The 13,563-nt window shown below is 38.4% G+C and overlaps 1 protein-coding gene across 1 annotated transcript; it reads right to left on the reverse strand.

Moving 5' to 3' along the window:
* Positions 1–4,509: 4,509 nt before the first annotated feature.
* On the reverse strand, positions 4,510–7,951 carry LOC107800963 (inactive RHOMBOID-like protein 8). Its single transcript, XM_016624234.2, has 6 exons — positions 7,471–7,951; positions 6,196–6,359; positions 5,951–6,114; positions 5,602–5,867; positions 5,329–5,455; positions 4,510–4,846 (listed from the first exon to the last, which is right to left on the reverse strand). Exons 1-6 carry the CDS (start codon positions 7,791–7,793, stop codon positions 4,724–4,726), a joined length of 1,167 nt encoding a protein of 388 aa, XP_016479720.1. The 5' UTR covers positions 7,794–7,951; the 3' UTR covers positions 4,510–4,723.
* Between the last annotated feature and the right edge of the window lie 5,612 nt (positions 7,952–13,563).

A 13,563-nucleotide genomic window follows, 5' to 3' on the forward strand; every position in this document is an offset into this window, starting at 1 on the left:
CATTCTTACTAATGACAACCTTGTTGGACACAAAAACGCACTTAAAACCGTGCTTAACAAGAAGTCCAGTAGAGACTAAATTCTTTCTCATTTCGGGAACATGAAGGACATTGTTCAAAGTCATGACCTTGCCAGAAGTTATTTTCAGAAATATCTTCCCATATCCTTCAACTTTTGCTGTTGAAGCATTTTCCATATAAACTGTCTCTCCGGGTCCAGCAGGAGCATAAGTAGCAAAAGCTTCTCTAACTGCACAAACATGGCGAGTGGCTCCTGAATCAAACCACCACAGTTTAGGATTTCCCACCAAGTTACATTCAGAAAGCATGGCACACAAGTTATCAACATCATCATGCTTTACTACCATGTTTGCTTGACCCCTTTTCTTGTCTTTCTTCGGAGCACGACACTCCGTAGATTTGTGTCCGGTTTTCCCACAGTTGTAGTAGTTTCCACTGAATCGCTTCTTGCTTGGGTTGTATTTCGGACCAGAAGCCTTCTTCCTCTTTTTGTTAGCTTCAACAATATTTGCTTCCATTATTGTTGAATTTCCACGGCCTCTCCTTTCAGCAGCTTTATTGTCCTCTTCGATTCTCAACCGAACAATGAGATCTTCAAGGGACATTTTCTTTCGTTTGTGTTTCAAATAATTTTTGAAGTCCTTCCACAACGGAGGCAACTTCTCAATCATTGCTGCTACTTGGAATGCTTCGTTGATGACAAGACCTTCAGCAAGTAGATCATAAATAATCACTTGCAATTCCTGGATTTGGGTAATAACAGACTTGCTATCTACCATTTTGTAGTCCAAAAATTTTGCGGCAACGAATTTCTTCATCCCGGCATCTTCAGTTTTATATTTCTTTTCAAGCGCATTCCACAATTCTTTTGACGTCTCCATGCTACTGTATACATTATACAGATTATCATCTAGTCCGCTAAGAATATAATTCTTGCATAAAAAATCAGAATGCTTCCACGCTTCAATCACGAGAAAGCGTTCATTCTCTGGAGTTTTATCTGGCAGATCAGGAACATCTTCCTTGATGAACTTCTGTAGACATAACGTAGTTAAGTAGAAGAACATCTTCTACTGCCAGCGCTTGAAATCAATCCCGAAAATTTTTTCGGGTTTTTCTGCCGGTGCCAACGCCGGTGTTCGACTTGTCGATGCGTTGGCAGTCACCATCGGAACAATTTGGTTTTCGCTTTCAGTCGTCATTTTTTCTGTTAAAAAAAAATAACACAAACAAACGTTTAATACACGTTTTCAAACAGGAGTAAAAATCATGTAGATTTTAATCTCCAACAAATCGCCATAAAGGCTTTACTCTCCAAAATGGGAGTACACAAAACCACAAAGGTTTTAGTTTGCAGAATAATAAGAATAACACAAATACAGAAATAAATATTAAATTCCTTAAGATTGTTAGTCCCTTCAATATTGTTGTATTTGTAAATAATAATTCTGCAAAATATAAGTTATCGTAATGAAACAGTAATTAATTCGAGCCCACTGAATTCACAGTGTTTCCTTAAGGAATTTAATCCCCTCCTAGTACCCAAGGTAATGGATTATTTCCTCCCAGGATAGAATGAATCACACACTGGTGTAGCGGTACTTCAAACTCTAGTGTTTCAGCGAACACAAAGTTCGGTAGCAAATTACACTTACAGTTGCTTTGTTTGAAGTTAAAAACAATGCAGAACGAAGGAGTAGAAACTCAGAAAATCGTATGAAAATGCTGAGAGGAAGGAGTGCAATGTATAGCCAAATCTGTTGAGCGATTTCAGTTTGTGTCTTGTGTGTTGTGTGTCTTTCTTCAACAGCTGCTGCACATATATATAGCAGCCAGTGTTGAAGAAGAACAATCGTGCAAGCACATTCATGGTGGGAAGAGCATTAGGCGGCTAACAAATGGTCAATACACGGATTGGAAAATATCCGTTACAAATGCGGATAATCTTACGTTAATATTTACTATTAACAAATAAATTTGGTCCAAAAAATTAATCCAAATCCAAAGCCGAGCCGAGCGACGACGACGGCGCGAGGCTTGCTTTCTTCTTAACTCTTTAAGAGCTACAAGAAGAGCAATTATATATATACCCACCAAAAATCTCTTCCTCTTCCAATATGGGACAATGTCTCATTGTCAAGAGAGGAAAACTTAAAATTTTACTCAAAAATTTTATTTTTCCTCCATTTCCCATTCATCCTCATTTTAAGACTATTTCATCTTAAAAACAAAAACCTCTAACACATTGTATATGTACAAGCAACTGGTACCCATCTTTTCAAATAGAAATTTTGGAAATTTCATGTCTTAGATGTTGCTATAAAGTTCTGGTTTTAGTCCTTTGTTAGTTCTACCGAAAAATAAATTGATTAAGTTTGGGTTCTCTCAAAAACTTTCCACCATTAAAAGTTAAATATAATGTATAATGCTCCCTCGGCACCTAACAATGAACAAACTCACATGATGTTTGATTAAATGGCCCTTGGGACCCATCAATCTTCTTTTATGTGTTTTTTTTTTTTTGAAAATTAATTTGATTGTTCTAAGTTACACCCAATTCTTTAGCCAAAAAATAGCCGAAGAATATTTAATAAATATATAATATATATATATATATATATATAAAATTTATGTATAATAATGTATAATCTATATATACCGGCTAGCAAAAGTATATAATAAATCCGGCCGATTATTTTGGTAAAGATCTCGATTAAATGTCAATCAAAATAACGCAAGCGAAATGTTCTGTACCTAATTAAATATGCCTTTGTCATAGATACAATTTGATTGATTTGATAATCCGAGTCATCAACTCAAGTGGACAAATCTGTTTATAACGAAACTGTCTCTCTTACATATCAATAATTTGAGGTCGTACATCCCTTTAAGGAATCTCAAATTTCAGGTATCTTAACAATTCTAAGTTTTTCCTTTAACGTCAAGTACTACACAATGCTTTTTTGGATTTTAAACATATCCCAAGAAAATTTATATGTTCTGTTTGAGAGATACATTACTTTAGCTCTCGAATTAAAGAAACAAAAAAGAGAGATCAAGAGAATTTTTTTCAAATAAATCCAAGATATTTCTACTCTTCTTGAGAGTTGAGATCAAACACATGATCATCCAAGAATGATATATAAAGAGTTACGGCTCAGCGCATGATCAAACTAGATAATAGTAGTATGCTTTTTTCCCTTGCTCTCATTATAGGAAACATCAATAGTTAATTTACAGTTTATTTTAATTGGTTTCGTAGGCTGTAGCTGTTATAAACTACTAAGTGAAAAAATAAAAAAAATCATCCATCCTACAACTGATAAAAGATGATTGCAGCAACTGATAGAATATACGAAAGATAAGTTGGTCAAAAGTATTTTTTTTTTTTTTTGCATAATTCGGAAGAGGTTCTACAAATGACAATGCTAACTTAGTGTGTTTTAATATTTAATTTATCATTAATTATTTTTAAATATGTATTCAGTTGAAAATACCTTTTTTTTAAAACAAATTTGTAAGCAATGATATGTATTATTTGGGCGACACACGACCAATAAAGTATAAACCATAAAATCGGCAATTTATTTCCTTGACACTTGAATTATCCAAAATAACTTTTAGTATAAATTATATAATTTATGTAATCCCCAAGAGTTTTATCTTCTTTTTCACCCATGAGAGTTTTATCATTCACCGAGAGAAAAGAGTAACATAACTAATATTAGTAGATAAAAAACATTTTTAAAAACATACGCACCCATTAGGCCATGGGCGCCTTGTTACGAAAAGCAGCAAATAGTTTTTTTAATAGACAATAAAATGAATTCTTTTGAAATGAGGGAGAATTAAGTAACTTCCGGCTAAGATCCAATGTATTCAAAACGAGCTATAATAAACCAAAAGGTTCTAATCCAACGTTGTCTTCTTAAATTTTTATTTTAGTTTTAAGGTTCTTTTTCCATAATATGTAATATCTATACCAATCACTAAGTTCTTTTAATAGATCTGTAAAAAACTACAGTACTAAATTTGCAATTGTACGTAACAAAAGAAAAAAAAGAGGTTTAGATTGACTTCAACTAACACTTAAGAAATATTTCTTTATTTTAACTCCTTTTCCATACAGAAGGAAATAGGAGAAATACTCAAAACAATTTTCCTCTTTTTTTTTTATTCCATTTATGTAAAGATAAATCTTGCTCCAGGGCCGCTTTGCACTTTATATATTGAATTCCTTTTTCTCCTTAACAAAAACAAAGGAAAAGAAGAAAAAAAAAACATATAACTTCTCTTATTTTTCGTTCCATTCTCTTCCTTCCCGTGGAAGAGAAGAGAAAAAATCAAAGTAAGTGATACCTATTACTCCGTTGGAAATTGATTTGTCTTGTTCGATTGCTTTAATACTATTATTATTAATTAATTAATTTTTTACTTTTAAATCTGTCAAAAGAAGAGAACAGAGAACGTTTACCTAGTTGAAACTGTACATTTGGATCCATGCAAATCATAAAAGAAAAGACTCAGACCGACGTAGCTTTAAAAGCCAGAGGAACAAGGTTATCCACATTTCAACAGCTAAAACCATTACAGCAACATGTTTGATGCGAATGTTATGTACGACAACTTGATTAAGGACTCTGAAGCAGAGTATATACCAGATGCTGATCTGCTATGTAGGCAAACAAATCAACCATAACCTGCTAGGAACATATCAAATTGCATACATCCTGAAACCTTGCCTCTGAAATGTCAGTGAAGGGAAAAACTCTGAATCTACCAGTATTTGGACAACTCAAAGTCAGATGTTCCGAGTTGACCATCTTCTGCAGTATGCAAAGCAAGAATTAGTCACCACTGCTAAATGTCTTCTTTTAAGATATGTACTAGTTAAATTGCAAACGAAGACTAAGTGTATCCAAATTTGAGGATTATTACTATTAGGAAAGACGAGTTTCCTGTTTGCCGGTCAAAAAATAACGATTACAAAGAGTAAAGAAACGAGGCCAACAACAAGATGTATTAAGGGACACTGACTGAAATGTAAGATAATAGTTGGTTGTCCTATAGTTGCTCAAAACTCACTTTTTCCTGGCAAAATAGCAGCCTTACGATTACCCTCTTCAAAGCATCACCAATGTTTAGACCAATAATCATGCTATTGGTAGTGGGGATGGATGGAGCAGTCTTTCAAAGTGAAGAACCAAGAATCTTTCTTAGTCTTAGTTAATAAACAACATAACTACAACCACTAATATCTTTGGCCGAAATTCCCTTCTCATAATAGGATCAAGTTATAACAGGATACCTCACAATGAAATGCCTTGTCAATGCAGCTCCACCATTTGGATGGAACGCAATCAAGGTAGTGACACCAGCTACAGTACTTGTTTGCATCAACCCTATGCAGAACTGCTATTATAATTCCAGCAAGCCTGTATTTGGAGTGACAGCAAGTCAAAGCCAATTATCTTAGACAATTATAACTAGCCTAGGAACTAGTTCACTGTGAAAATGGATGCAAGGAAAAATGGAGCAAGAGTTAAACCATTCAAGCAAAATTACAGAGATGGAAACTCACAGAAGAGCAAAGATAACAAGGACAACACCCCTCTGAACAGGCTTGTCCAAAGTGTTCCTACGCTTGACAATGTGCTTGGCATCAAACTCAAATATGCCTCCCTTATTACGAGCTAGTTTCTCTTGTTGAGGTCTGAACAAGAGCACAAACCCCAGAAGGAATCCTGACATAAATCCTCCAATATTAGCAAAATTATTGATGTAAGGTATCAGTCCAAGGACAAGAGTTGTCATCAGGATTGTCATGGTAGCCACTAGCCCTGCAAACTGCAATCAGAAGTGGGGAAATGACATTCTATTTTACATGACAGCTGAGAATGAGAGGAACAATAGCTAAAAGATTTCAGGACCTTATTGGTATAAAGGTTCCAATTCCTGATGACGCTAGAGAGCAGTGTACCAAGCAATCCAACCAATGCACCAGAGGAAGAAACTGATGGCCGATCCTGAATGAAAAGTGCAGCAACTAGACTACCAGTAATCGCTGAGAATATGTATATAACTCCAATTCTTACTGCAGAAATCGGAGCATCCAATAAAAAATCCAATAAAACTACTTTCTTGCTGAATGGATACACATTAAAGAAATTCTTACGTGGTCCAAATTCTTGCTCCAAGTGAATCCCCACAAAGATTACAGATGACAAGTTGATGATCAGATGGAAAAGCCCTGCATGCAACCATGGGCTTGAGAAGATACGCCAGAGTTGATGATTACTAGTCAACAAAGTCTTCCTAAGCGCTCCAATTTCATCCAACCTACATTAGAAAAAGATTGTATGTGTTACTGACAGCAGTACTTCCTCAACATAATAACAGGTGCAAGAGAGAGGGCTTCTATAATGCAAAGTTGAAACAATGACATGTTAACATTAACATAGAGAATAAGATGCCTTAGTTAATAACATCAAGAATAAAGAAGTTTCAGGGCAGGTATAAAAGCAGGAAACATTCAATTTGTTTGAGAGTTTAGAGATCCATATATTATCGAACATGTAACGTGATTAATTGATTCTAAAGCCTGAAAAACTGCAACAAGCAGAAGCTAGAGGTTCCATAAAGAACCAAGAAATATTTTTGAAACAGTTCATTACATTACATCTGTAGATATGCCAAGTGTTCATGAGAATGCTGATATCAGTGGAATGTATAAGAACATATAAGATTGACATCCCCAACTACAATTTTTTCAGGAGTAAAGCATCAATTTCCGCTATAAACTAACTTTTCAGAAGGAGAAAAGGATCAATCCACATAAAGCTAATTTACCCAGGCAGAAGTACTAGTTAACCACTCTGTCTAAGCAACTAAGATTTGGCAATCTCTTAACATTTATTTTTTTTTGGATAACCAAGAGGTCCCGACTCCCGAGGGCAGCTAGGGCACAGTTGTAAACTCAATGGATAATCTGCCCGCCCCTTTACACTTTTCTACTTAAATACTAGGTTTTTGTGTGCCACAAAGTTTGAACTCGTGACGTGCGCCTAACTACACATCACGAGCTGCATTCTTACCGCTATTACAGAGATTTAGCAATCTCTTTAACAGAATACATACTGTCTTGCAATAAAACCCGTCAAAATAACAGCTCATCATAACATCAAAACCGCAACAAAGTAGATGTACAAGTATACCAAAATCAAATTCCAGCAACAATTCAAATCTGATAGCAACTCTTCTCCTGTATAAAAAGAAACCATCTCAAATTCCATTAAGTCTGATTTTCAAATTCACAGGCTTAAATCCATGATATGCCTAAGAAAACAGTAAATCCTAAATAACTGACTAATTAAGCGAATAGGAATTTAACAATATTCAATAAAATAGGAGAAGAAATAAAATTATTATGAAAAAGAAAAAGGGAACTGACGCAGAAGCTGATGGGCCGAGCAGTGGATTCTCGGAGAGGGGCTGAAAAGAGAAACGACGAAGAGGTTTAAGGGCACAATCGCCATGTGAATTCTCCCAGCAGTCATTAACGATCATCGTAGCGATGAAAGAGCCCAAGTGAAGGATCACAAAGAGAGAAATGATCCACGTGTTGGCTCCCTTCTGAGACAACGGCTTAAAGAACGGGAATGGGACTCTCTCTTCTTTCAGTAGTTCCTCCGCCGTCAGCTCAGTCGAGAATCTCGCCGCCGCCATTTGTTGCTTGATTTCTATCTGTGTTTGGAATTTCGAACTCTCTGCCATTTATTATTTCCAGTGGGAATTCAAGCAGTTCTATCAAAGAATTTAATATTTGCTCGTGAATCTGAAAATATGATATTCTTCGATTGAGAGGCGGTGGGCAGTTGGGGATGAGATGATCAACGAGATAAAGCATAGGAGCATCGTGAGTTGTGTGTGTGTGTGTTGTGGGGGGGGGGGGGGGTAGGTTGGCGGGAAGATGCTAAAGCGAATTCATATGAAAGGAAAATTTGAAAAAAGAAGAAGACATTTTTAGTTACTCCATCACCAAGGTACATTTTGTAACGGGGTTAGTTATAACAATATTGTGGCTTGGATATTTCTTCTAACACACACTGGCCAAGTTTGATAAAAACAAAATTTATTTCAAAATTTAAAAAAAATTATTTAATTTAGCCAAGACATTTTCCAAAGGAGAAATGCCACAATATACTCCATTAAACCTCTATCTCTATTTGTTTTAACATTTTCTAGAGTTAATTGCATAAGTTATTCATTGAACAAAAGAAACATTTTGAAGACATGGAAGCTACATAAAAAGATTACTCCATTACTTTAGATATTTCTATGTTGTATTTTACGGCCTAAACTTGTCCTGAAAAAATTGCTTATTCACCTAAGTTACCCTTTACGGCTAATCCTTGTTCAAAGTATATCCATGATCTTAGCGAGATGATGTGGCAAAGAAAAATTTCTCCCCTATTAAATGCACGTGAGAAACTTAAAATATGTTAAAGCTGGATTGAAATTGTAGCTTTTCCTTCTCCTAGACTCCTTCTCCCTTCTCCTATCCTACCTCTCCCACAGGCAGATTTAGCACTTTCCGCGGTATTTAGCACATAGCAGTCTACCGGTACTGATTTCTGGCAGTTCCGCTAATCTTTCTATAAATTCCATTCCTAAAAAATCCGGCAATAGTTGATTGCTTGGTTTATCTAATCTTGATAAATAAAAGGAACCCGCTCTTATTCCACACAGTCAAAAATAAAACTTCATGTGTTCAAATTTTAGGGGTCGTTAGCTAGAGGAACAAGCTATTCTCGGATTATAATGATGAGATTATAGTATGAGGATTCAATAATGACAGGATAATTCAGTAAATATATTTTTATTGCAAGATGTTTAATTTATTGGATAGAAATAAAATATACAGGTGTATAATTGTATAGAGTAAAATATTAAATGATCGCATAAGGAAGTGACATGTGGAGCCGAAGGCAGAGAATAGTTGAAACTGAAGGCAACTATTCCTTCTGTTACCGGAAAGAATGATACTCATAAAAGATGAAATAAATGTCTGCCACCCAGTAGCGAGCACCAGAATTGATCCCGAAGCGGTTTAAAATGCCCAACATGCCAAAATATGATGGGACTTCAGACCCTAAGGAGCATATTACCACCTATACAATGGCGGTGAAGGGGAAGGATTTAGTTCCCCACGAGATCGAATCAGTTTTGCTGAAAAGATTCGGAGAGACTCTCACGAGGGGAGTCTTGACGTGGTATTCGTTGTTGCCTGAGCATTCCATAGATTCTTTTGAGATGCTCGCGAATTCATTCATTAAGGCCCATGCTGGGGCCCAGAAAGGTATAGGTCCGGAAGGCCAACATATTCAGAATTACATAAGGAGAGTCCGAGTTGCTGCGGGAATTTGTAACCCGCTTCCAGAAGGAAAGGATGTTGCTCCCAGCTATTCTGAATGAATGGGAGGCTGAAGCATTCACCAAAGATTTGAATCCGAGAAGTTCCGATACTTCCCAGAAATTGAAGGAAAGCTTGCTCGAGTTCCAAGCGACGACTTGGACGGACGTTCACAACCGGTACGAGTCAAAGATAAGGATTGAGGATGATCAGCTCGGCTTCCCAGCGTCGGTTAAAGGTCAGAAGAAGAATAAAGAGAAATCAAAAGATGATTTCGACACAGATAGACGATCTTCGAGGGGCCATTTTTTGCCATATGAACGGGCCGAAGGACGCAGAAGAGGTTTCTGGTTGGCAGACAGGTTCGTTATTGATATATGAACTGATCGCGACCGGAACAACAGATCATTACAGGACAAGGAAGCATTAGGTTCTCGAGATCCTTCATACCCCAGACTTTCAGAATACAACTTCAAAGTCAGTGTAGTAGATTTGGTGTCGGCTATGAGGAACATTAAAGAATTACGGTTTCCGAAGCCAACGAGGTCAGATCCCAGCAAGAGGGATCCTTATTTGTGGTGCGAATACCACGGGACGAACAGTCACCGGACTGGGGACTGCCAACATTTGCGCGAAGCGGGCGGTGCCGATACTGCTAAAAAATGGCCACCTCAGGGAATTCTTAAGTGACCAGGTCAAGAATAATTACGGTCGTAACCGTGATAACACGGAGCCCTCAAAAGCAAGAGAAGATCCCCCGCGCCCGACGATCAACATAATTTTCGGGGTGAACGAGTTTAACGGGGTTACCTTCTTTACCTTCTTGGCAGCAAAAAAGACGAAAGTAACAGTAACCCACAACAATAGGCTCCGAAAAATCGCTGAAGACGACATCACTTTCACGGAGGAAGATGCAGACGGATTGTTACTACCGCAAAATAACACATTGGTAATTTCTTTAAATGTATTAGATTTTAAATCAAGCGTGTTCTAGTGGATCCAGGAAGTTCGGCCCATATTATACAATGGAGGGTATTAGAACAAGCCAAACTTATCGGAAGCATCATTCCGGCCACAAAACTCCTCGCCGGGTTCAACCTCGCAAGTGTGACAACCCGAGAAGGGATACTGTTTCCCACAAATGCCGAGGGGGTGATAAAGATGACCTTTTTCGAGGTTGTGGATGGTGATATGGGCTACAACATTATCCTGGGAAGACCGTGGTTTCACGAAATAAAAGTTCTCCCATCAACGTATCATCAGTTGCTGAAATTCTCATCTCTCGAAGGGGATTAAGCAGATTAAAGGCGATCAACCGGCAGCAAGGGAAAAGAATGTGATTTCGGTCTCTAGTAGGAAAGGGAAGGAGCATGCGACATAGCAATTACAGGAACCGGCGCCTGCTATCGAATCAAGTGAAGTCAATGAGGGGGAAGAGGCGTTAGAATCTTATCAGGTGCCAAGATATTTCCAGGTACCAGAAGAGACAGACGCAACGAAGTCCATAGCAGAAGAGCTTGAGCAAGTCCCATTGTTCGAAAAGTTCTTGGAGAGGAAATTCTACTTGGGGACAGGATTGCACCCCGAGCTCAGGTCTGGGTTTATTGAATTTCTTAAATTTAATGCTGATTGTTTTGCGTGGTCGCATGCTGATGTGACAGGTATCCCGACGGAAGTGGTTGTACACAAGCTAAGCTTGGATCCCATCATCCCTACGATAAGACAAAAGAAACGTCCTATTGCCGAGGCCAGAAATAAATTCGTCAAAGAAGAGGTAACTCGCCTACTTGATATCGGTTCGATCCGAGAGGTAAAGTATCCGGACTGACTAGCTAACGTAGTAGTAGTTCTGAAGAAGAACAATAAATTCCGCATGTGCGTAGACTATAAAGACTTGAATAAGGTGTGCCCAAAGGACTCGTTCCCACTGCCAAACATCGATCAAATGATTGATGCAACGACTGAGCACGAGTTAATGAGTTTTCTCGATGCTTACTCTGGGTACAACCAAATTAAGATGAACCCGGAGGATCGGGAAAAAATGAATTTCGTCACATATTGCTACAATGTGATGCCCTTCAGGCTAAAGAACGCCGGAGCTACTTATCAGCGGCTCGTAAATAAGATATTTGAAAAGCAGATAGGGAAAACCATGAAAGTTTATATAGACGATATGCTTGTTAATTATTTGAATGCAGGTGATCATCTTAAGCACTTGCAAGAAAATTTTGACATCCTACGGAAGCATAACATGAAGCTTAACCTCGAGAAGTGCGTGTTCGGGGTCAGCTTCGGCAAGTTCCTAGGATTTCTGGTGTCACAAAGGGGGATTGAGGTAAACACCAATAAAATAAAATCCATCGAAGATATCCCGGACCAGCTATCAAGCATAAAAGAGGTTCAAAGGCTCACATGGAGATTGGCCACTTTGAGCAGGTTCATTTCCTGGTCATTAGAGAAATGTCATCATTTCTTCGCGCTACTAAAAAAGAAGAGCAATTTCGAATGGACTTCGGAATGTCAGCACGCTTTGAGGGATTTGAAAAGGTACTTGTCAAGCCCTCCGTTAATATCAAAGCTGGAGGAAGGTGGAAAATTGCTAATCTACTTAGCAGTCTCGGAGGTAGCGGTAAGCGTTGTTTTAGTCCGTGATGATTAAGGTACACAATCTCCCATTTATTACGTTAGTAGAATTTTAATGGGAGTAGAAACTCGCTACCCGCATTTGGAGAAGCTGGCCTTAGCTCTCGTATTCGCCGCTCGAAAGCTAAGGCCTTATTTCCAATGTCACTTGATAGCTGTGGTGACCATTTTTCCCCTGTGGAATATCCTTCATAAACCTGAACTATCAGGTAGGTTGGCCAAATGGGCCGTCGAAATGAGTGAATATGACATAAAATATAATCCTAGGACTGCGATTAAGTCAAAAGTGTTGGCCGACTTTGTGGCCAATTTCAGTCCGGGATTGCTGCCTCTGGCAACCAAAAAAGCAGTGATGGTGTCAGAATCGACATCAGGAGTTTGGACCGTATTCACGGACATAGCTTCCAATATAAAGGGGTCCAGGCTTGGCATAGTATTAACCACGCCTTCGGTAGAAACCCTAAGGCAGGCCATAAGAACAGTTCATTTAACTAACAATGAGGCAGAGTATGAAGCTTTGATTGTAGGACTCGAATTGGCCCGGGGACTAGATTTTGAGGTAATAGAAATCAAATACGACTCCCAGCTGGTGGTAAATCAGGTCTACGGGATCTTCGAAGACAAATAAGAGAGCATGCAACAGTACGTAGCGAAGGTTCATGCTCTTCTCTCTCGGTTCTGGGAGTGGTCAATTACGCATATCTCGAGGGAAGAAAATGCAGAAGAGTACGCATTAGCTAACCTTGGCTCATCGACAGAAATGAAGGGATCGAACTCCGGTACGATCGTACAACTTATGCACTCAGTTCTGGACACAGACAATTATTATGAGGTAAACACGACTAATTTGGTATGGGACTGGAGGAGTGAGATCATTGATTATCTCGAGCACGGGAAGTTGCGTGAAGACCCCAAGGCATCCCGGGCACTGCACGCTAAAGCAGCACGATATAGCTTCAAAGGAGGCCAGTTGTACATGGAATCTTTCCAAGGCCCGCTAACCTGATACTTGGGAGCCTCCGAAGCTAATTATGTTATGCGAGAAGTCCACGAAGGGATAGGTGGAAATCATTTAGGCGCAGTCTCCTTAGTACTAAAGTTGATAAGTGCAGGATACTATTGGCCCCGAATGGAACAAGATGTCAAATTTTTCATACAAAAATGCAATAAATGTCAATGCTACGCACCACTGGTATATCAACCAGAAGAACCAGTGCACTCAGTTCTATCTCCATGGACGTTTATGAAGTGGGGAATGGATATTGTCAGACCACTGCCACCGGCCCCTGGTAAGGTAAGATTTCTTTTGATTTTAACTGACTATTTTTCTAAGTGGGTTGAAGCATGTACTTATCAGAAGATCGACGAACGTGAAGTGGTAGATTCCTTGTGGGAGAACATAATTTGCAGATTTGGAATACCAAAGGAGATAGCCTACGATAACGGGCCACATTTTATAGGCGCAAAGGTCACAAAGTTCCTTGAAGA

This window comes from Nicotiana tabacum, chromosome 12 (genome assembly GCF_000715075.1).
Source record: "Nicotiana tabacum cultivar K326 chromosome 12, ASM71507v2, whole genome shotgun sequence".
Taxonomy (NCBI): Eukaryota; Viridiplantae; Streptophyta; class Magnoliopsida; order Solanales; family Solanaceae; genus Nicotiana; species Nicotiana tabacum.